Below are 21,581 nucleotides of genomic sequence, written 5' to 3'. Positions count from 1 at the left end.
CTGATGCATATGGAAGAATTTATTATAACAAGTTAACAACTATTTAGTAATTTCACAGGGTTTAAAATCCTAAAGGAACACTGGGGTTATGTGAGATGCCATAGTGGAGGGCTACAGAAAAAAGGGTAACCACTTGAAATAGTTTAACGTGCCGCTAACGAGTATGAGTGGGCATTTTTGCATTCTGCGCCATCAAAATGCAACCATGGCAGCTGGAAATCGAACCCACGACCTCGTGTTCAGCAGAACAGCATAGCCATTAGGCCATTACGGCAGGTTTCTTTTGATAACAGTATGTTGTTCTGTGTATAAGTAGATCTTACCCCCGTTCGACGTCATTAAATGAAATGCAATATTCTTTGAAGCAGAAAACGACTTCGTTCTCGCACTGAAGAGATGCTTCAACATTTTGGAAAACACCGAGTGGCCATGTGAAGCACTGCACCTCAGTCACTGTGGCACTGTCAGCAAACAACGCTCAGTGTGAGCTACAACAAGACGTGGTCCATGAGAAGTAGACTCCATTTAAAAGCAATGCCACAGCTTTTGAGAAGCCTACGATTTCCATGGCAAATAACAAGAGCCGAGTCTTCAATATGGCAAATAAATTAATGTGTCACAACTTGCATTTCAAAATTTTTCCCCATTTCCGAGGTGAGGGGGAAGGGCTTGACCTAACTCAGTGTCGACTTATACGAGGGCCACGCAAGCAGCTACGAAAAAAGAAGCACAATATTAAAAGATGGAAAGGCAGCAGTGTGGATTGGACTGAAAACAAAAGGTAGCCAATATTTTAGTTGAAATACAGTGTAAGGAATGGAGTTGGGCAGGCCTTGTAATGCTTAGAACAGATACCGTTGGTCTATCAAATTTACAGAATGGATACCAAGGGAAGGAAAGTACACTAGAGGATGGCAGAAAACTAGGTGGCGCAATGAAATTATAAATATGCAGGTATAGGATAGAGTCAGCTGGCGCTAGACAGGGGTAAAGGGAAATCGCTGGGAGAGGCCTTTATCCTGCAGTGGACATACAGCAGACTGATCATGATAACATTATGTTATTGCAGCCCACGTTTCTCGCAAGAAGAACCCAATTACATGTGAACGAATATTTTCGAGCTCAGTTTCCAGTTCACATGCCAGCAGTTCCCTTTCACGTTTTACACAAAGAACTTCTTACCAGTTCCAAGACTGTACGCCATTGTAGTAATAGTGCAGGTTCCACTGAACAGCCCGGACGTAGCCATGTGCTTGTTCTTGCATAACTTCCCTGAAACAATGTAACAAGCCCTCTTGAGGTTAATACACAGTGAGAACACCACAGCCATTCTAGATAAGGAGAAATAAGAGCTCACTTGTTGACATCCTTGTAGTCCAACTTGTTGACATAATAGTCCCGCTTGTGCTGCCGAAATTCCATCTCGACGAGACCCTCCTGTTCATCATCACTGTCATAGTCGGGAATGTCCAGGTGGCTGAACTTCTCCAGCAGGCCTGACAAACAGCAAGCCAAGAAATGTCAGACACCAACATTTAACGTGTAGGAAAATGTGTGTGGCCATGCCATGCAAGTTCAGAAAGATAGTTCACAAAGCACAATTAACAGGAATCTTTAGCAATTAACCTCTCTATTAAGATACATCACAAATGGTGATATGGACACAGAGGTTGTTTGAGATCTCTGTTGCATAAGTTGCAAACTAGGGGTGTTCAAATAGTGAAATTTACTAATTGAATTGAATACAAATATCCAATGATGACGATGTTTGGTCTTTTATGGTGCAAGGGCCAGATACGTCCAAAGAGTGCCATGACATGTGATGATGCGCTGTAAATGACCTCTCAATGAAGTGGAAAGTAGAGTGCTAATTGTAGGTGTTACATGGTCGTAAGCAGGACTAAAGATCTGTTGCTATAAATGGCATAACACATATAGTTATTACAATAATGACAATGACTAGTGAGCGCTATGACAGAATACAAATATTCAAGAAAAAAATGACCTTCGAAGACAAAAATTTAAAGTCTCGCTCTATGTCTTTGTTGACCCGAGTCCCAAATATTTTCCTTCACTTTATTCCTTTTCGGCAACTCAATGCGGTTACACCAAAAGTTATAAATTAACCCCTTATCACATGGAGTACCATATATGATACACATACTTCTAGCAGAACATGATCAAAAAGAATATTCTACATATTTCCCTGGAACCTATGTCCACTCTAGTAAATGAATAAATTCAAACCTCGAGGTACGAAACTTCAATATAACGAAATTCTCGATATAACAAAGTATTTAACTTTTCATAATCTCTTGTCCATGTAATTAGAACCTCAATATAACGAAGTGTGTATGAGATTTCATAAACAAAATTTTGCTTCCACAGCAAAGAAATGCCGAGACAATAAATGGAAACTTCCGCAGACACAGATGATCAAATGATTGAATTACAAGCGTCTGCTTGCAAACACACCTCTCAAATAGCGTGACAAGAGCAACCATCGAAGTAAGGCTGCATAATGTTCCGTATAAAGTCAAAGTGTGATCACATCCTATCGCGCCCCGTGCACTTTGTGCTTTAGGTGAGAGTGAAAGTGTGCCAGGGTGAAAAAGAAAGATGGTGGCTTCACACACGAGTGCCACCTCCCCACCCAAGCAAAGGAAAAGAGGGAGAGCGAGCGAGCGAGCTATAGTGCGATCAAGTGCGCACGAGGAGCGGGGCAAGGAAGTGTTAAGCTGGCGCATGTTGCGGTTCCTGGCGACTGTCTCGGACGTAGCTGCGCATGGCTGTAGGCACGGCTGAGCGCATACGCAGCTGCACACTCTGCTTTAGAGTTAATCTGTCACAAGTGCAATCAGTGGACATGCCAAGACAGCTTGGCATCATGTCAGCTGTCTTCCCACGCGTATAGTATTGAAGGTTGCATAATCTTGAGTTTCAGTGGCCCGTTGGTGCAAGAGACCGACTAAGCATTCACTCCCCGCTACTGGTGTTTTTCATCCCAGTGCGGGCGATGCAATCAGGCGCGGGGGCAGAGAGCATACGAAAGAGTGGCTGGCTGCGCTTAATTCCTATCGCCTATGTGAAGATATAGTCGACATGGCACGAAACCACATCATTCGTCACTGACTCCAAAATTAAACAAAACGAATTGTTTTCTTATCCAAATTTGCTTTTTTTGATAGCCTGATAATTCGGAGAATTTTGTGGCCTCGGCAACTGCTTATTCGCATAAAAGGTGGAATTCCAATACAACGAAATTTCATTATAACGAAGCAAATTGCCGATTTTACCTACTTCATTATAGTCAGGTTTAACTGTACATAGTGTCAGCAGCACTAAAAAAAAAGCTTTTGAGTTTCTTCTGTTATAAAATGGATAGTGGCAGCATGTCACAGCAAGCAAAAAGTTGTTTAAGAAAAAGGTTATTTTCATGATTTATATTCTTCACATGGGAACAAAAAATACCAGACTGTTAGCTGTTTATTAGCAGACTGTAATATTTTTAATGAGAAATACATTAGGGTAGCTCTGTGAGGCAACCATTAGTTGCTGTATCGTATATAATACCACAGCATGCAGTATAGTGGGTTGCTTCTTGGAGAAGAGAAGAGATTTGTTCCGCCGCGAGAGAACACAATTGATGGCAAAATGTAATGTTTGTGCAGACTATACTCTTTCTTAGCAGCATTATCAGTAATGAATAGGTTAGAAAATGCAAATTCAAGCAGTAATTACGACAAAGATAGCCTGGTGCCCGCTGCATTATGAGAGAAAACAACAATAGCAGTAACCAGTGACGCTTGCAGGAGGAGTATGCAAAGCAGGAAATTGCCTGGAACCACAATCTATAAATGAACCGGCCGAGATATTGAAGCTATCAATTGTAGTTAAGGGACGTATAATATAAAAGAAGCTAGTACTAGCTGGAAGTGTGATAAATGCACTAGACTTTTTGAAGAAATGTTTAAAGTTATTTTCAATGGTGGCGATATACAGTCCAACCTCAATATATAGAATGTGGATATATCGAATTATTGCGTATATCGACCACTTTCTATATTACCTGGAAAATCGCATGCATTTATAATTTTTTATTTAGAACGGGGTTGGACATAAAAAGGATATATCTAACTCTGCCACCCCAGATTACGTGTGCTCTGTCGACAGGTGGCGAGCTTTCCCGCAACACCCTCGAAGATAGTGATGGCGCGATGGGTGTTCCTGACTGCTGCGCACTATAGCTGCCCACATTACGCCGAGCGTGCCATTTGAATAGTGGCATACGCAAGCGGCGGCTGGTCTGGTTTGACAACATCAACGACACATTGCATGTGCTGCACTGACTTCTCCTTGATGCCGCGCTCTGCACCTGCTGCGCCTCGTGAGGAATGGCAGTTTGCTTCCACAGATGCGCGCGCGGCAGCGCGAGTTCACTGGGTTTACTCACTAACGTCACGGCAGACGCAACTCAATACGATGTAATTGACAGTGTTTCAAAATGCTTCGATTGACGGATGTGGACAACGCAGTGGAAGTAGCGGCCAAACGAAGACGCTGCTGAGGTTGATTCCGCCAAGCACCGATTTTGCTCCACTCCCAACTTCAACTGAGGCTGCAGCTGCTTCGGCCCTTCTACGCCGCTACTGCGGTGCAATAGAAGGCACCGGCCTATCGCTTGTGGATAGTTTAGACTATGTTGAGGACCCTGTGGTTAAGCAAGCAGCTGCCAATAAGAAGCAGGCTACACTGCAGCAGTACTTTCAGCCAAACAAATAAATATTTTGTGTGAAGCTTCAAGTGGGTATTTACTGCACCACGAGTGCTTCATTGATTGATTTGTACAAGTCCTTTATGTGTTTTTTTACGTGATCTTATATATCGAATTCTATATCGAACTGTTTCGCGGTCACCATGCTGTTCGATATACAGTGGAACCCCATCCATACGTTTTTCACCGGACCGGGGGAAAAAACGTAACAGCCAGGAAAACGCAACAGTGAGGAAAGCTGCGAAAATGAGTGAAAAAAGTGCAGCTTCAACTATAGACAATTTATTTCCACAGAGTGTGCTTAGGACTTAAAGAAGTCCAGAATGGTGGCTTGCCGTTTCTTTCGCTCGCTAGAAATCACCACCCGTTTCTCAAAAGACTGGAAGGCCGCATTGCTGCCAGTGTCGTTGTGAGATGCGACGTACCTGCGGAGGAGGTCCAGAGCCACTACGGCTTCTCCAAAGCTAGGATTTGGCAACTCCCGGCATCATGCGGCTCGTGCTCCTCATCGTCATCGCGCCACGGCAATGGCAACGGACGAAGAAATATCCGCGGGAAATTTTGCCCTCTTTGGCGTAATCATGCTAACGATTGTTTAGTATTGCTGCGGAGCACGTGCGTCCGAGCAGCCCGGTTGCGCGCGGCGCGGCGTGGTTTCGCGAGAAATGTAAACAAGAGAGGAGAGCTGGCCCGATAGGCGGAGCACTGCCATGAGCAACGCCAACTTCCGGCTTCACTTTAGGGGCGCTATTCTGGACATTCCACCATTTTCTTCGATGCGTGACGTAGGCGCGACGTGAACAAAATGGCGCTGGTGGCCCCGTTTTGCTTACGTAACGTGACGCCAACTTGACGTTCAGCTTAAGAAACTGTAATGAAGGCACTGAATGTAGCGTTATCGGTAAAGCAAAGCAGTTTTCCTCCGCAGTGAAAATAAAGCAGCTATCTCAAAGCGTACGATTATTCCGTCGAAAACGCTTCTCGCTTCCGTCGTCTGCTGCGTACAAGCCGCTGTCTGCTTCAATAGCTAGGATGAGTGTCCCCTGAAAATGGAGAGTCATAGCATGTTGGCGCCAACGCGCTTGTTTTCTTGCTTGAGACAACATACGCGACCTACCAGTGGTGATGCGCGCACGTTCTAGAACACGTTATCGCTATCTCATGAAACGCAAGTGACTCAGCCCGACTCGGCTGGCTGAGAAACGGCCGAATATCACCGATAGCGTTGCGCGCGCCAGAGATATCCACTAGCGCGATGCAAGCGCCGGCGCAGCCATGTCTTGTTCATTTCACTGGTTACTCGCAGCGCGGGAGGAAACTTCAAGGCGCCGCCTTGCGTACATTTCTTTTTATAAATTAGAAAGAAACCACTGTCATAACTTCTGATTGTGCAAAAAGGCATTAATCTTGATTACAATACAAATGCAGCAGTGAAAAGTGGACAACAGTGCCGAAAGTTTGCTATGTTCAACCAATATTATTTCGTATAAATGCGTTTTTTTAAACAATTATGGCCCCAAACACAAATGCCAACACCACCCGAGAGCGATGCAAATTCTATGAGCACGCGTTATGAACAAAAGATTTTCGTGGCGCCAAACGACGGGGAAAATGTGACGGTACGTATTCCTCTCGACTGCCACTGCATATGGCTGCTCATTAGCATAATTCGTGCGGCTCGTCGCAGCAAAAATTATGGCGGAAAATCTCAGCAATGGCAGCCCAGCGCAACGTCACGCATCATCAAAATGACGTTTATGAAACAGCCCTTCCTGTGATGCTCCTCACGAGATATTCCTTCAGCCAATCAGCAAGCTGGCATGGCGCACATCTTGGATCGCCACCACATATTCGCGCAATTGCAGATGCATTGCACTGGCTTCTGCACGCTACTGCTCACATTCTTTTTGAAGCGCTAACATCACAATATATCTGCCAAGGACAAAAAAATCTATTAGTCCATAAAATTCGCAGCTCCATGTCACGTTTCGTCATCTTGATGAAAACGCAAAATGACATTTCGCAAAACTTTCGTTTCCCGGCACAAATTTCAAGGTACGTGAGCTCTCCACAACCAATCAGAGAGTCAACATGGCGGATAATGGCGGCCGTGCAGCCGCCATGCGTGTCGAGAATAGCACTCCAGCTTCACAAAGAGTGACATCAGGGCCTCTCCTGAGTTTCCTTCCTCCGTGAGTCGACCCGTCCAAAAACCATGCGGTGACCGTAATCACAGTGATGATAGTGAGAGCATTTTTCACGAATGGCCACTTAGTGGCGGCCTCTCGAACTGGCGTGCGGCTTCTTGCAGCCAGTTCTATAGCCAAGCCCGGCCACAACTCGTCAAAAGCCAAAATGGCGGTTGGGGCGCGTTGCCTACTTTAGCCCAGGCGGGCTCGTGGTGCTAAGTTGCGACGTATCATGCGGGAACGTTTTCACAGCTACTACGTAACAGCGGGGTTCCTTATACATTGGATCCTATGGAAGCTATGCCGGGACCGGATGAAAACGACGTAGCAGCCGGGAAAACGCAGCAGTGAGGAACGTAACAGCGGAGTTCGACTGTATTTTGCAAGCTTTCTGCCATTCATATGTTTTTATGCATCGCCATAAATGTACCCGTATTGCCTGCTGTATCATATATGATATGCGAGAACGTTAGCTCATAAAATCACAACTAAGCGTTTCTTTAGAAAAGTGAGGTTTGTTTAGGCATTCCTGGCCTAAACAAAGGTTTGTGTCATTTTTCGGGGTGTGTGAATGCCAAACAGTAGATTTCGAATCAAATCAGGAAAAAGAAGCAGAATATCGAATATTAGAAAATTTTTCACAAAACTTACCCTATTTACTCAATTCTAACACGCTCACGATTGCAACCCACACACGTTTGCCGTGACTTAAAAAAAGTAAAGTCCTTTACAGTACTGCACACCTCATTCTTTCATACAGAAATACAACTTTCTCTCATTTGGAAAAACAAAGATTTACTCCCAATACACTAAAGTTACGATAAATAGAAAAAGTCACAGTTTCACCCGAACGGTGAAGCATTGATTGCGATAGCAAATTAGTAGACAGCTATATGAAAAGCCAGGATAGTAGTTTTATTGGCCATATAAACTTTTACACACTCGCTTACTAACTCAATTAACAAACATGGCATTACAAGCGCACAAGCAAACATAAACACGTCTCACTCAGTGACCGAGGAAACTCTTTAAGACGCTGGAGTGAGGAAGCGCTGTAGCAGGAGCGAGCGAATTGACCTTTGTGCGGCCTCTCGCTTCAATGTGAACTAAGCGACGAGAACGCAGTGTGGTGCGCCTAGATGCGTAGACTGTCTCCATCGCAGGTCAACTTCGAGACAGGGGCCGTGTGGCTGCGCCATATGCAGAAGCTACCGGAGTATAACAGCTCTTCTGTTTGCGCCAGTCCTGCACGCAAGTTCCGGGAACTCCGAACACCCTGATGAGGCCAGATTTCCGTCTGTTTCCGCACACATGATCACTTTGTTTTTAATTGTGTCTTCGCAGTCGGCGCTTCCATGCTGACAGAGCAAACGCAGAAAACAGGAAGATGGACAGTGCACTAACCTAAGCACACGTGCTACAGCACATGGATGAAGCTACGGCAGAAGCTAGGCTCGAAGCGCGTACTAGGTGGCCATTTTGAAATGCCGATGGCATTATGGTAATGCGGATTTATGGTTGTACTTGATGCTAACATGCACGCAATTTTTGGACCCGTTTTATCGGAAATAAAGTGCGCTTTAGATTTGAGTAAATACAGTAATGCTTTCAAATTTTGGGCAGTAATATAGTGTTGCATATGCTCAGGAGTCTCCTAGAATCGCATAACAAGAATGTTGCAAGCTATCAGTAACTTAGGTACACAGAAATAAAGGTATACAGCACGGTCTGCTCTTGTTAAAGAGAACACCACAGTAGTATGCCAGCACTGATTTACAGCTCAGTTCTAGTATACGAAGGTCTGGAAAATACTTTTTTTTCTGCGAATTGTGGAGTTCGGGGGCTGTGTGTGCGATCCCCGCATAGGGTCGACATCAGGGAACGTTCGCAGTCACAGTCCACTGCCGCGTCAGACGGGGCGGTCTATCTGAAGCGTGGTCGGTGCTCCTTTTCGGCCAAAAACGTAGTGAAACGCTCGTTTGGGCGGCATCGAGCACGAGGGGCTGCACGGTGCATGCAACACGTTGCACTGTGTGGGTCTCTACACCGAATGCATAAGATATTAGAAAAATTGAATAGTAGTAGATATTTGATTGGCAAATCAAATTATTCATACATTCACCACTCGATTCGGTGATATTCAATATAAGTACGCCTCTACTAACTTATTTTGCAAGGAAATAAATATTCATGTAGCAGTAGGGGGTTAAATTGAGGTTCAACATTCCCAAACTGAGCAGTGAGTTATGATGGTGCAGAGCTCTGGATTAATGTTGACCAGCTGGAGTTCTTTAATGTGCACCTAAATCTAAGTACATGAGCATTTTTACATTTAACCTGTGTTGAAATGGGGCAGAGGCAGCTGCGAATCAAACCCACGCCCTAGAGCACAGCAGCGGAATCTGAAAGTTCTGAAGAAATGTCACTGTCACTTTTGGCTGCTTCAGAAGCTCGAGAAACAGTGTGAGCTATTAAATGCACCTGTGAACACTTGAGCACTCGGCGCATGCCAGCAGCATGATCACTATGTCATCTAGATTGGAACTTAGCAGCATATTTGTGGTTTTGATGGCCAGCTTCCAAAAAACTTTCACACCGCTTCTCTTCCAAACTATTTCCCACAAAAATGCTGAAAATGAGTGTGAACCAGGTGGGGGGGAGGGAATTACAAGTTATATACACTACAGCCACTAATTATAGATGCTCTAAAAACAATCCTGGTCTCTCTTTGAAAGTAACTGTCATACATGCAACTAAACAGCCGTAGCATTAGCCAAGAATGCCATCTGGCCACCATCACTGCAAACCCTGCCTTGCAGCCTTGTGCAACAGCCATCCATCCTCCTAATGTTTTTTTTTTTTCACCCAGCTACATAACGAATGTTTGACGCCCAGCAAATGACTTTGCTAATGGCACACACCAGAGTGCACACGTCGCATTCTCTGAATTTCGCACTTACGCTTTTCGTCTGGATCCTTGGTCTTCTCCTTGTCAGGTGGCGGTGAACCGTTCTGCTGCACAATACCATTTGGTGCTTCGGCATAGGCTCTCTTCGACGCTAAGAACTTCTGGTCTGCTTGAACGTCGGTGAATTTTTCGTAGTCGAACTGGAATGGATCAATACACCTCGTTAATCAGTAATTAAAAAAAAAAACAGTATGAGGAAGAGAAAAGAAAAGACAGTAAGCGGACAGGTAAGCATACCTGAGACAGCCTGGTGAGAAATTTTTCGAACCTTTCCAAATTTAGCTTTCCATACTCATTGATGTAACCTGCAGACGAAACAACGGGTAGAACAACTCAGTTCTTAGCACTGGTACTTCTGTGTCTGTTATGATTACTAAAGAAAAGCACAAGAGAAGTTATTAAGGGGAAAAAAATAAGTGCTCATTAGGCACCACTAAGGTGTTATGGTTATGACCGACTAATAATTGACTGAAACTGCAAAATAATATGTACAAATTACATGTAAAATGACAAGTTACACAGAGGCTAAATGTGCCAAACATTGAGCTTGGCCATGTCTAACAATAAAATTTGGAGGGCGCTTAAGCTTCACCTTTAAGAGAGGAATGCGACAGCATTCAAAGATCCCCAACTGCATCTCGCACGTCCCGGCGACTGGAGTGTATGCAACTGCTATATTTACCGGGAAACGCTGGCCGCGAATGCTATGCACAAAGGCGAGCGCCAGCTGGAGGTATTGCAAGAAACCGGGGGTGCCGCTCTGTGGCCCCCACGATGCCCATCACGCCAGTGCGCGCAAATGGCGGACGTCGTGGCTGTTCTGTGTGTGTGAAGGTTTTTTTTTTTTTTTAAGTTTCCGTGTAACAGCTTCAGCTTGTAGCTTGAGAAATTGAATTAGTTCAATAAATTCCTTGCGTCACATGGAGGGCCTGGGTATGGGTGGTTAGAAAATTTTTTTAGCCGAAACACCATTCGATGCCAGACGCCAACACGGGATTGCGATAGGGGACGTCGATGCCGGATTTTTTGCAACACGGGCTCCTTAACGCTATAGCGTTAAAAGAAGAAAGAAACATGAGAAGCAGCAGCAGCTTCTTTCAACAGCACCAACTGTCCTTTCACAGAAATTAAATTGGACTGTATATGTGTAACCCTGTATCACTTCACTTGGGCTGCGTTGACACTGTGTCCCTCTGCACAGAAATATAGACTACGATGGTTCTTGATTCAATTCTGTCTTTTACAAACCTGTGAAAAAAAAAAGAGATGGAAGAAACATTGCATTTTGTTGCAGCTTCCTTGCCCAAAGGATGTGGACGCAACTACATCACTGGACAAGCTGCTACAAGCCAAGCCAATTATGCTGCCTAGGCTCTGGGAAAAATGAGAAAACACGAGTTGGTCACAAGCACCGTTTTCAAAATGCGATAAGTGATGCATCACATTTCTAGTGCATCACGTCCATGTGAACGGTGGTAACGTGCTATGAAGGTGAACTGCATTAACGCAACAGGAGGGGGTAGTTCTTGACAAGAAAACTAATCTCACATGGTGCATGTAGACGCTGGCATATCACTCTTAGCAAGAGAGAGGAAAAGCGAGATGGCTGCTGCTGTGCACTCTCCTCCCCTCGAAGGCGAAACGTAAACCACCCTATACATGTTCCAGCTTGTTTCACATGAAGGAAAATGCGCCACACGTGCTGTCACGCAAGTATTAGCCCGTTTCACTGAGAAATGCGATGCGTTGCTGTCCCATTCATGTAAACTCGGCTACAGAGCGAAGTGACCACAATGCTGCTCGAGTGCCACAGGCCTGTCAAGCTTTCTGCATAGCATGAACATCTTTCATAACCAACACACATGGCACAGCCCTTCCTTTTAAGGCCTTTAAGGCCTTTTAATGCTTTTAAGGCCTTTAAGCTCTTCCTTTTAATGCTTTTAAGGGGGGACGTGGCTTTGAAGATCAACTTCCTACTTCTTCATGGATTTTGATGAAAATTGGCACAAATGTTTAGAATGTCTCTCTGATGCTTCCATAAAAGTTTCAGAATGATGTCTTGAGAACATTTTATTGAATTTTATTGAGCAGAATTTTTTTTCCTTGAACTTTCTGGAGAGCCTGGGGAACTTAAAAAAATGTGATAGAAGGCTTCTTAAGTATTGACTGCATAGCTATATGCATGCTGAAGGTCGTGACATTCTTGTTTTCTCTTTATTACAACACAAATTTTCTGGAGTGCCATTTTTTATGTTACCTTCGCATCAAGCACACTTTCGGGGTAGACGAATTGCCATATCGTAAACTTACAAAGGGTCAAGATAAGAAAGCGAGAATGTCACGACCTGCATTGTAGCCCAAGGAACATGACGAAGAAAACGGAGTCGAAATATGTTAAAGGGTAACAAAGAAATCAGCTCCAGAAACTGAGCAGAAAGGCAAAAAAAAAAAAAAAAACAGGTTTGAGAAAACGGCTTTCAAAGTTTCACTTTCTCTTCAGTTATCTAAAAGGCACCAAATTTGTAGTCTTTCGGGTGTTTTGTGATGCAGGACTTCTGCTACATGTGGCCTCTGGTCTGGTGTGCCTTCATCCCCCCCCCCCTTTTTTGTATGGCATTCTTTGCTGCTGCTCTACAAAGAGCACAGTGCCTGGGTTTCAAACCAAGGTGCAGAACTCTGTGTGGGCATGAATATAGTTCCAGTGTGTGGGGACACGCGACCCTCACGCATCCCCTGATATGTTGTTTTCCCACATAGCTCCCCTCTCCTGTAATCCGTCTTCGCCACGTGGCTTGGTGCCAGCAGCAGTCGGTCTGGTTGAAGCGCATTGCGAGAAATGGCGCGAGTGTGGGTCTGCTAACGCCACTTAATGGCGGGGTTACTTGGGTGCAGAAAGGAGAAGGCTCTTCCTCTTTGGCTTGGCGTCGGCAAGCGGCGCGGACGTTCTGCACATGCGCCGATCCATGCTTCTGGGAGACCGTCTAGTGAGGCCTACTCCGGAATGGACGAACACAATCGTTCGAACGTGCCACCGTTCGCGTGACCGTACACGTGAACGACCAGGCGTTGGTGTTCAGCATAGGGCGAACATATTCGCTCGTTATCCGGTTGCGGTGAATCGGACTTCCGCGATTTGTTGCGCGCCCATCGGCATGTTTTGTGGATAGCAACTCAGCTAGCAGGCATTAGTCTATGAAAGGTGCAATAAATGCCCTTGTGATTGTTTGCCCTACTGTGTTGTCGTTCCTTTGTCCCAAAAGCGCGGGTGAGAATCCCACAAGTGTTGTACCTGCAGGCTGCCTGATTAATAGTAGTCTCCAGTACAATCAGTGAGGCATTTTTTTCTTTTGAGAATAGACCACATTACTGAAACAAAGCTCTGAGTGTCAGTAGCCTTCCAAGTCATGTTCACCTGACAATGGCTGTGGAAGTTAGGATCAGAGAGCCAGTGATAGATATGCTGCTGCTAGGTGCTTTCCAGAATTGTACTTTTGTATGATGCCTCGATCACTTCTGCAGCCAGGTGTCTGTGCCAGCCCAAGGTGCCTAGTGAACAGAGCTCATGATGAGGTTCTCTTTATGAAGGGGTGGTATGATAGATATTGTTACGAGCTATCGTGACAATATGATAATAGAGTGAATGCGCAATATGCTTGGTTGCGGACCTAGCCACAGATAAAAGGAGTCTACACTCGATGCGCTTAGTCACGCAGTTCGAGGTGCCGATGCGCGAAATGCCTAGACGCGGGGCGGGCTTGAGGAGTCGACACTCAATGCGCTTATTCCCACAGTCCAAGATGCCGTCAACCGAAATGCGTAGACGCAGGCTCGAGGAGTCGACATTCGATGTACTTAGTCGCGCAGTCAGAGGCGCCGATGCACAAAATACTTAGGCGAGGGTCCAAGATGTCCACGCGTGATGTGCTTGATTGACGAGTCGGAGACTCCTGTGCGCGAAATGCTTAGCCACAGTATGAGGATGGCGTGCGCGATGTGCTTGGTCACAAATTTCGAAACACCGAGTGCTGAAAGGCCCTGACGCATGTCCGAGGATTCCGCGTGCAAATCTTGGTCGCGAAGTCCGTGTCGTTGACGCTCGGAATGATTAGCCGAGGGTCTGAGACATCCACAAACGTAGGGATCGGCCACGCTACTGTGATGTCCGCGTAGCGCCAGTTTTGACACGTCGATATTACGGCGAGTGGAAACTTCCAGGCTCGCGAGGTGCAAAGAGCCGAGCAGACGACCCGAGTGCCGGACCAATGGCGAACCGCGCTGGAGTCGCGTGGCGGGTGCGGCCAATCGCAGACTCCGGCACGACCTTCAATCATTTGCTTTTTATGTGCTTGTTTCTGTATGGAGGAGATAGCTGAAGCGGCAAATTTGAAGACAGAGTAATGCGCTTTGCAACGAGACTAAGATGGCGGCGGAGCTCGGTTACGCCGTTCCAGAGATACTGTGGCTTGAAAAACGCTGTTGTTGGTTGATTTCCGCGAAATTTTTCGCCACCTTGGCTGATAAAACAAATCCTTTAGAGCACTTCTACGTGGTTCATAGGTGTGATATTTCGGAATCATATGTAAAAAGAATAATAGAAATTGAAAATGTGATTTTCAAAAAATCTCTTTCTTGGCCATTTTTCGCGATGCAAAAGTCGCGTGCCCCCTTAATTTCGGGTCGAGCACTAACCTTCCAACGTTGGCATCACATCAATGTAGGCCTGGTAGAGAACTGGAAGTGCATTGTGAGCAATGTGGAGGTTGGGCAAGTGTGGAAGAAAGTCATTGCCCACTAGGAAGCACATCAGCACCCAGTCGTCAATGATGTTGTCCACATTGAACTCGAACGGGATGGTCTCCTGCAAAACGAAAGATGAGATAGTGGGGGCAAAGGACTCGTTTTAGCCACCAGAAAACGTATCCAATCTATCCCGACTCTAACGTGCCCACCGAGAAAGATGAGCTGCTTACCTTTAAGGCTTGAAACTCAAGCTCCAAGTATTCTCGAAGCAGTGACAAATGGAGAAGGTGAAATGTGATCTCTTCGGGAACATTGAGCCTGTGAAAGCAAGAAGTCAACGAGGAAATGTAAAAAAGAAGGCAAGAGCTTGTGTCACGCACGGCAAGGAATAAGATTAATGATATAAACAAGGTTCCATTGTCTGTGAATGTACTGAGACTATCTTTGCATAATTATTTCGGAAACAAGTAAAAGTACACCTGAATATAGAAAAAATGACAAACACAATAAACAAAAGCATGCACATAGTGCAAGAAGAGCAGCTTCATCCATATGCATGCCAGACAAACTTGGACATGAACCCGTTAGGACCTTACAATTGAATATGCACAACTTTTCATTTGCTAACTCAGTCCTCTTAACGAATCTTAGGACAAAGCACTGAAACAAAACTAATGCTAATAGTGAATATCAAGCAACGCTTATGCACAAGGTAAAACTCTGCAATTTCTTGCTGCAACCAAACCTAGCAAACCATGGGGAACTCCTTGGTCTCAACTAAAATGCAAATGTGCTGAGGGGAGACAAAAAATAAAGCTGATCTCGGAAAGCTTGCCAGCATTTTCCTGAAGCCTGCTGTGTTAACTAATATTTTTTACCCAGTTTGCATAGTGAGAATGAGTGCAAATGCAAGCATAAAAAAAACTCATCTTGCAGTTTATGCAAAGAAAAATATGCAACTATGACAAAAAGGCAATGTCAGTTGGCCACAAATGTTTACACAGGTTCTACGAAAAACTTAAATTTTTGCTCTGATAAAGGCTAACTGCTACAAAATTTTGGACAGCCTAAAAAGCCTACTTAATGATGGCGTAGGTAAAGAGCCTCCATGCAAAATTTGACTTTAGCAATATGAGTGAAAGCATCATGAAAAGCTAGCAAAATAGCCGTTCTTTATCCTGAAAACAGAGATGGGTGGGGGGGGGGGGCTAATGATGAAAAGAATTCAGTGGCAATTTAGTGGTAGATGGGAGAAAAGCATTAGCATTATGTCGCACCTCTTTGAGATCCCAGATCCACGATTTAAACTGCATTCACCACATCACAACGTGTTGTTCAGGAGCTCACTCGACACACATCCTGCCTCTTAAATGAGTGAAGTGCAATTGACCGTAGTACAAGGTAGACCACCGTCAGTTGTGCTACAGACAGACACACACACACACACACGTACCCACCACATGACCTACTTCTACCACATGACTGGCTTTCCACACTTCACATACACCTTTCTTCACTTTAAAAACTCACAAGGCTGATGCAATAAAATGAAACACACTGCCATTATTACTATTACACTGCCATTATTACTATTAGTGGCTCAACATGACCTCCAAGATAGGGAGGCACCATGCTGGAACTTATGTCATAGCGACAACCACTAGGTGCAGGCATTGTCTACTTAGGTACTGTTTACTGAGTGCTAACAAGAAAAGTACACATACAATTACCAGCCCAGTGGCTTTGCCACAATTGCTTCAATGGTATATACTAGTCATCCATATACAAATTTAGGCAGAGTGAAATACCATTGCAGTTGGGTTTGAGGCATGGTGATTCTAATTAGATCGCTATGTAGATTGCAATCTTTTTTCACAAATACAGTGTACCATAAACTTTTGTGGTCAACAGTAGCTACTGCGTCACAGGGTGCACATAAAACATCAATTCACAGCCAAGTATAATAAATTGAGAACCAAGTAAATAATAATAATAAATAATAATAATAATTAATGGACAAAAGTAGTCATGAACATACACTAAACAACACAGAACCTTACAAAGAGGAACAAAAACTAACCTCTTTTGACTCTGCCTCTTGCCATACACAATCTCCTCCCGAAGAAGTGCAAAGTGTGGTTCGTGAGAACATATGCCTAGCATAATCTGCAATGGAATGCCACCCACATGAAAAAAGAAGAGAAGGAGTATGGACCTGTTGCTAGCAAACAAAGCCTAACGCCTATGCTTGAACATCTACAGTTTTTGTCCTAACTTTCAAAGCCACTCTTCAAGTGGTATGATTTGTTTCTGGGCCATGTGGCAAGGCCCTTTCCCATACCCCACCTTAAAAGTCTACAGCTTATACTCCGTTTCGTAATTATCAGGCAACACTGTAGAAGCTTCACAAGTAGTGCGATCACAGAAGGCCCACTCTAGGTGCTTTGCAGCGCAGTTGTTTTCGACCTGCAATGCTTTCAGTGGAACAATTACTTCAAATACAGATGACTTTCATGCATTCAACTTTAACGGCCCCGCCGAAATTGATCAACTTATTCCAGCAGATCGAACTAAACAAGATGCAGAAAAAAATGTCACAACACACTAGTAATTCATTTGCCAGCATTTGCCCGATTCTAACATGCGTCCGAATCAAACGGGCACCCACCTTCTGCGTGCCCAAAGTTAAAAACTATCATAGATATGACATTAAAGCACCTTAACAAAGTAAAAATCTCTTTTTAGCAAGAAAAATATGTGTTCCGCAATGGCAGCTAGTTTCCTAAAGCCAGCTTCACCGAATGGTTTTTAAAGAGCCCCTCACCAGGCCTGATAATATTGAGCTGACAAGCATGGTGCATACATACAGTGCGAGCTAATGATCATGATAATGAGCAGGCGCTGCAGTCCCAGCTGGAGAGTCGACATCAGTTGCACAAGTGCAACTATGTAAATGGCAGTGCTGTGGTGTCACTCACAATGACATGCGACTTCTAGAATTATTCGAGGCAACATCAGTTATTTGTTTGATCTGTTGCTTCAGTATACGAATTAATGTTTAGGGAAATAAATAATAGAACATACAAACTGAATGCCTGCATGTCTTTGTTTAACTTCATACGTAGCAAGAGAAATGTACTTCCGTTTTGTCTGCTTGTTCCTACGTCATGCAGTCACGCGTGTAGAGAACGAAACTATGTTATTTTCTACTGTGTTCCGGCACGCTATCATGCTCTTTCATCTACTCGCATCTACCTCATTGTTCATATGGCACTGACTTACTGTATTTGCACAATTCTACTGCGCCACCAATTGTAACGCGCAGTTACATTACCACCCAAATATCCGAAAAATAACTTGCTGTTGATTCTACTGCACACATCAAGTAATGGAACCCGAGTCAACGCATACCGTGTTCACACAATATTATGAGACATACAAATTCACACAGACACACACACAGCTAAATCTTAGTGGCTAGTGACTACCTCAGTCCGACGACACCCCGTTTTCGCTGCCTATCGACCCGAGAAAGTCATCTTTAGTTCCATTTAATGCATTAGAAATGGCACGTTTCTGCAGGCTTGCACAACCATCGTCTACGGGAGGGCATTCCTCCCGAAGCAGCGCAATGTGTGGTTCATGAGAACATATGCCTAGCATAATCTGCAAAGGAACCTCCCACTACAGGAGGTTAATGCAAGCTTCGTCGCAGTACACATGCGACATGCGCTAAAGCATACAAGCCAGCCTGCTTGTTCCACGGTAAATAGATTCAGATCTGCAGTAATTTCCGTGCAACAATTACATCACATTTTGCAACGTAAAAGTATGAGGCCTAATGTTACATCTAATTACATGACGCTTACCTAAACCTCTGTTTCATGTGCATGTGCGATGCACATAAAAGATTGTTATTTGCCCACACAGATGAAATACGTGTGGGCCAATAACAATAGATAATGTTAACACAATGCACTGCGGTGCAGGTAAATATTACAGTCAAACCCGGCTATATCGAACTCGCAAAAAAACGCCTATCAGTTCGATATAGAGCATAATTCGATATAAGCGTGCTAAATAATTGGATGTCATAAAAGCACATACCATTTATAAAATCACTTTATTAACGAAACTAGCTTAGTTTGGCATAAATTAGTCCTGCATTTTCTTCTGCTTGGGCAATTTCGCTGCCTGCGACGCACGCACTTCCCCACGTTGTCTAAGGAGTCGGCGCAGCTGAGGCCGCAACCTTCTGCATTCGCGCAGAAGCGCCAGACTAATGCGAGTGCACCAATCACTTCGGAGGATGTGGGCAAAGGACCGTAGTTGCTTTCCTCAATGTGCCTACTGTCATTTGTGCTCGGTACGATGTCGGCGATGTAGTCTTTGTTTCCGGGGTCTACCGTGGTCGCGACACCATCATCTGCACTCACAAACTCGTCCACCGTTGATTCGAATGTCCCGGAAATTTTGACAGCTCGCTCCAAACTTCGGCAACACCGGCAACGGCTTCGTTGCATTCATCAGAATTTACAGTCCTCACCGAGCACGCGGAAACTGGCACGTAGGAAGAACCCTTCGTACACTGCCGTGCGTATGCGTCGGGCGCCATGGGCACCGGGTTGCGAGTCTGGCCACTTTAGCCCTAATCGTGCCGAGAGTGCTCCTCGGAATCTTGCACGCTGCGGGGACATCCAACTTCTCATCGCGTTCGATGCGATTTATGATTTCGAGCTTCACGACGAAAGGCGAATTCTGCCGCTTCATCACGGCAACACTGCGGGAGAAGGCCCACAAGGCGCAAACGCGATAAACCAGAGAAGCAGCCAGACAACACAACTCGCACTTTCACCATCTTGCACGAAGAGAGCACAAGAGCTTCTGATTGGCTGTCTGAGCAAGCGCTGTAGGCGGGCCAGGATCACCTTTTGCTGGGGAGTGTCGCTAGATAGTGATCTAAAGAAAGGAAGGACGCTTGATTCTGCAACCCATGTGGGAGCACGGCGAAGCGTCGTCAGGGGAGAGGGGGTGGCAAGTGAAAGATGATAGAAAAAGAGGGAGGATGTGGCCTAATAGACTCCACTATGCGCGACACGGGGAGTGTCGACGGCTCGCCCGAACAGCCCGAGGCAGCGCGGTCACGGTAGGGAGAGCGGTTGGATGGAGCCGCGCCGCCGGGTTTCCCCGCTATCGCGAGGAAAAGCCAACTACTGGGGGCACTTTTCCGCCGCTTGACGTTCGATATATCGGGAGTCACTGCAATATTTGTTCGATGTAAGTGTAATTTTTGCTATATATACTCATTGTAACTATACCGTGACCAGAAATTGTTCGATATATAGAATAATTCGATGTAAACGGGTTCGATATAGTCGGGTTCAACTGTAAACATATAGTTTATTATTATTTATTAAAAAATAAACATCATAGTTTATTTGAGATACATCATGCGCATTTATACGTCCTCCAATGTAGCTATTGCTTGGTTTCCTACTAACTAAATCCTCCTGCTTTGGGGTTTATGCTTTAAAACTGTCCCATTTAAAATCACAGATTCATACAAAAGCATCCAAAGTTGGCAGGTATGTGAACTATAAAAGCAGCTACAACTATGTCTCTGCGAAAGGTCAGTGAAATGGTAATGGCATCAGCACACATTCTAATGTCTCTAAATCCCTACACTGCGACAACAGCATGAGCAATGCACAAGCATGCTAAGTTAGTAACAAACTTTCTCACCAAGTCAGCATCAAGCCCGTACAAACAGTGCCTTGTGTTTGGGTCATAACCAGGCTGGGACCGTTCAGTTCGGATAAAATCCATCACCTTGTGTTCCCCTTCACCTGGCGTCTACTCCAAAACACAGGAAAGAAACGGTTTGTCTCGTAAACAAAAGAACTCGCCATGCTACGCTCAACAAAACTATTCTACTAATTTACACTTACAGCAAACCGAGGGACTAACATATACATCAGCACAGTGCATGCACAGTTAACTACAGCATGCACAGATATACCAAATTAACTGCTATACCAAACCTTCGCTAAAACATTATTTGACGTGCGATTCACATGCACTTAGGACTTCTTTATAATAAACCTGCACAAGCAAATTGTGAATATACATCCAACTTTTACGCCTGAGAAAAGCACGAGGTATCTGGGGTGCCCTCATGTTCACTGAATCTCAGAAAGGGCTAATGTTTGAAAATGTGACCCTTTAAAGCCGAGGTGCCCAAACCAGGTTCCGCGAATAGCATTTTAGGATTTCACAAGCGGCGAAAATGGATCTGACCCAATCGCCCCTTTGGCAAATCTGTACATGAGAGTTTGAATCTAACAATTAAAATGACCCCATTTGCATCAGGAGTAGGCAGGGTTCCCCCAAGGCAAGGAAGTTTGGGAATCCCTGCTTCAGAGCATGGCCAACTGTTTGATGTGTAGCAAATGATGTGCAAGCCAACCTTTACACTAGTGTCATCAATTAGCCAAAATTAACTTGTGGCAACAAACCTGGTGGCCCGAGAGGTAAACCTTGACGCCTTGCCACAGAGGGTCGGTGGAAACCTTTGTGGCCACAAACTGCTGCAGCTGATCCTGCAGCCGTGCCATAAATTCAGTGCCTGCATTGAAATGCATGTTGTGGTAGTGTTACTCTTTGTATAAAGCCCTAAGTGTCACCACAAGGATACGCACTGGGGCTTTATGATGCATGTCTTGAAAATAATGTCTACATACAAACATGCATATAATTGTACAGTAAGCCACAGAAGTCTACAGGACACAGCTTCTACAACAAATGTGAATTTCTTCTCTTTAAGGCATGGCGCACTCAATTTGATGGATTACTGTGTACGCTGCAAAAGCTAACACAAATTGAAACTTTGAGGCTATAAGCCCAAGACTTG

General features: G+C 44.8%; 1 protein-coding gene across 3 annotated transcripts in view; it reads right to left on the bottom strand.

Moving 5' to 3' along the window:
* pcm (5'-3' exoribonuclease pacman) overlaps positions 1 to 21,581 on the bottom strand; it is a 108,587-nt gene that overhangs the window by 78,091 nt on the left and 8,915 nt on the right. For all 3 annotated transcript variants that reach the window (XM_055076414.2, XM_055076417.2, XM_050188808.3), the window contains exons 5-13: positions 21,187 to 21,296; positions 20,414 to 20,524; positions 16,752 to 16,837; positions 14,902 to 14,989; positions 14,621 to 14,789; positions 10,169 to 10,236; positions 9,924 to 10,071; positions 1,358 to 1,496; positions 1,183 to 1,272 (exon numbers count right to left, since the gene is read on the bottom strand). In XM_055076414.2, the coding sequence (XP_054932389.1) occupies positions 1,183 to 1,272; positions 1,358 to 1,496; positions 9,924 to 10,071; positions 10,169 to 10,236; positions 14,621 to 14,789; positions 14,902 to 14,989; positions 16,752 to 16,837; positions 20,414 to 20,524; positions 21,187 to 21,296 (1,009 nt within the window). The remainder of the gene's footprint in view (positions 1 to 1,182; positions 1,273 to 1,357; positions 1,497 to 9,923; positions 10,072 to 10,168; positions 10,237 to 14,620; positions 14,790 to 14,901; positions 14,990 to 16,751; positions 16,838 to 20,413; positions 20,525 to 21,186; positions 21,297 to 21,581) is intronic.

This window comes from Dermacentor andersoni, chromosome 3 (assembly GCF_023375885.2).
Source record: "Dermacentor andersoni chromosome 3, qqDerAnde1_hic_scaffold, whole genome shotgun sequence".
Classification (NCBI taxonomy): domain Eukaryota; kingdom Metazoa; phylum Arthropoda; class Arachnida; order Ixodida; family Ixodidae; genus Dermacentor; species Dermacentor andersoni.
This window is presented reverse-complemented; position numbering and strand designations above follow the sequence as displayed.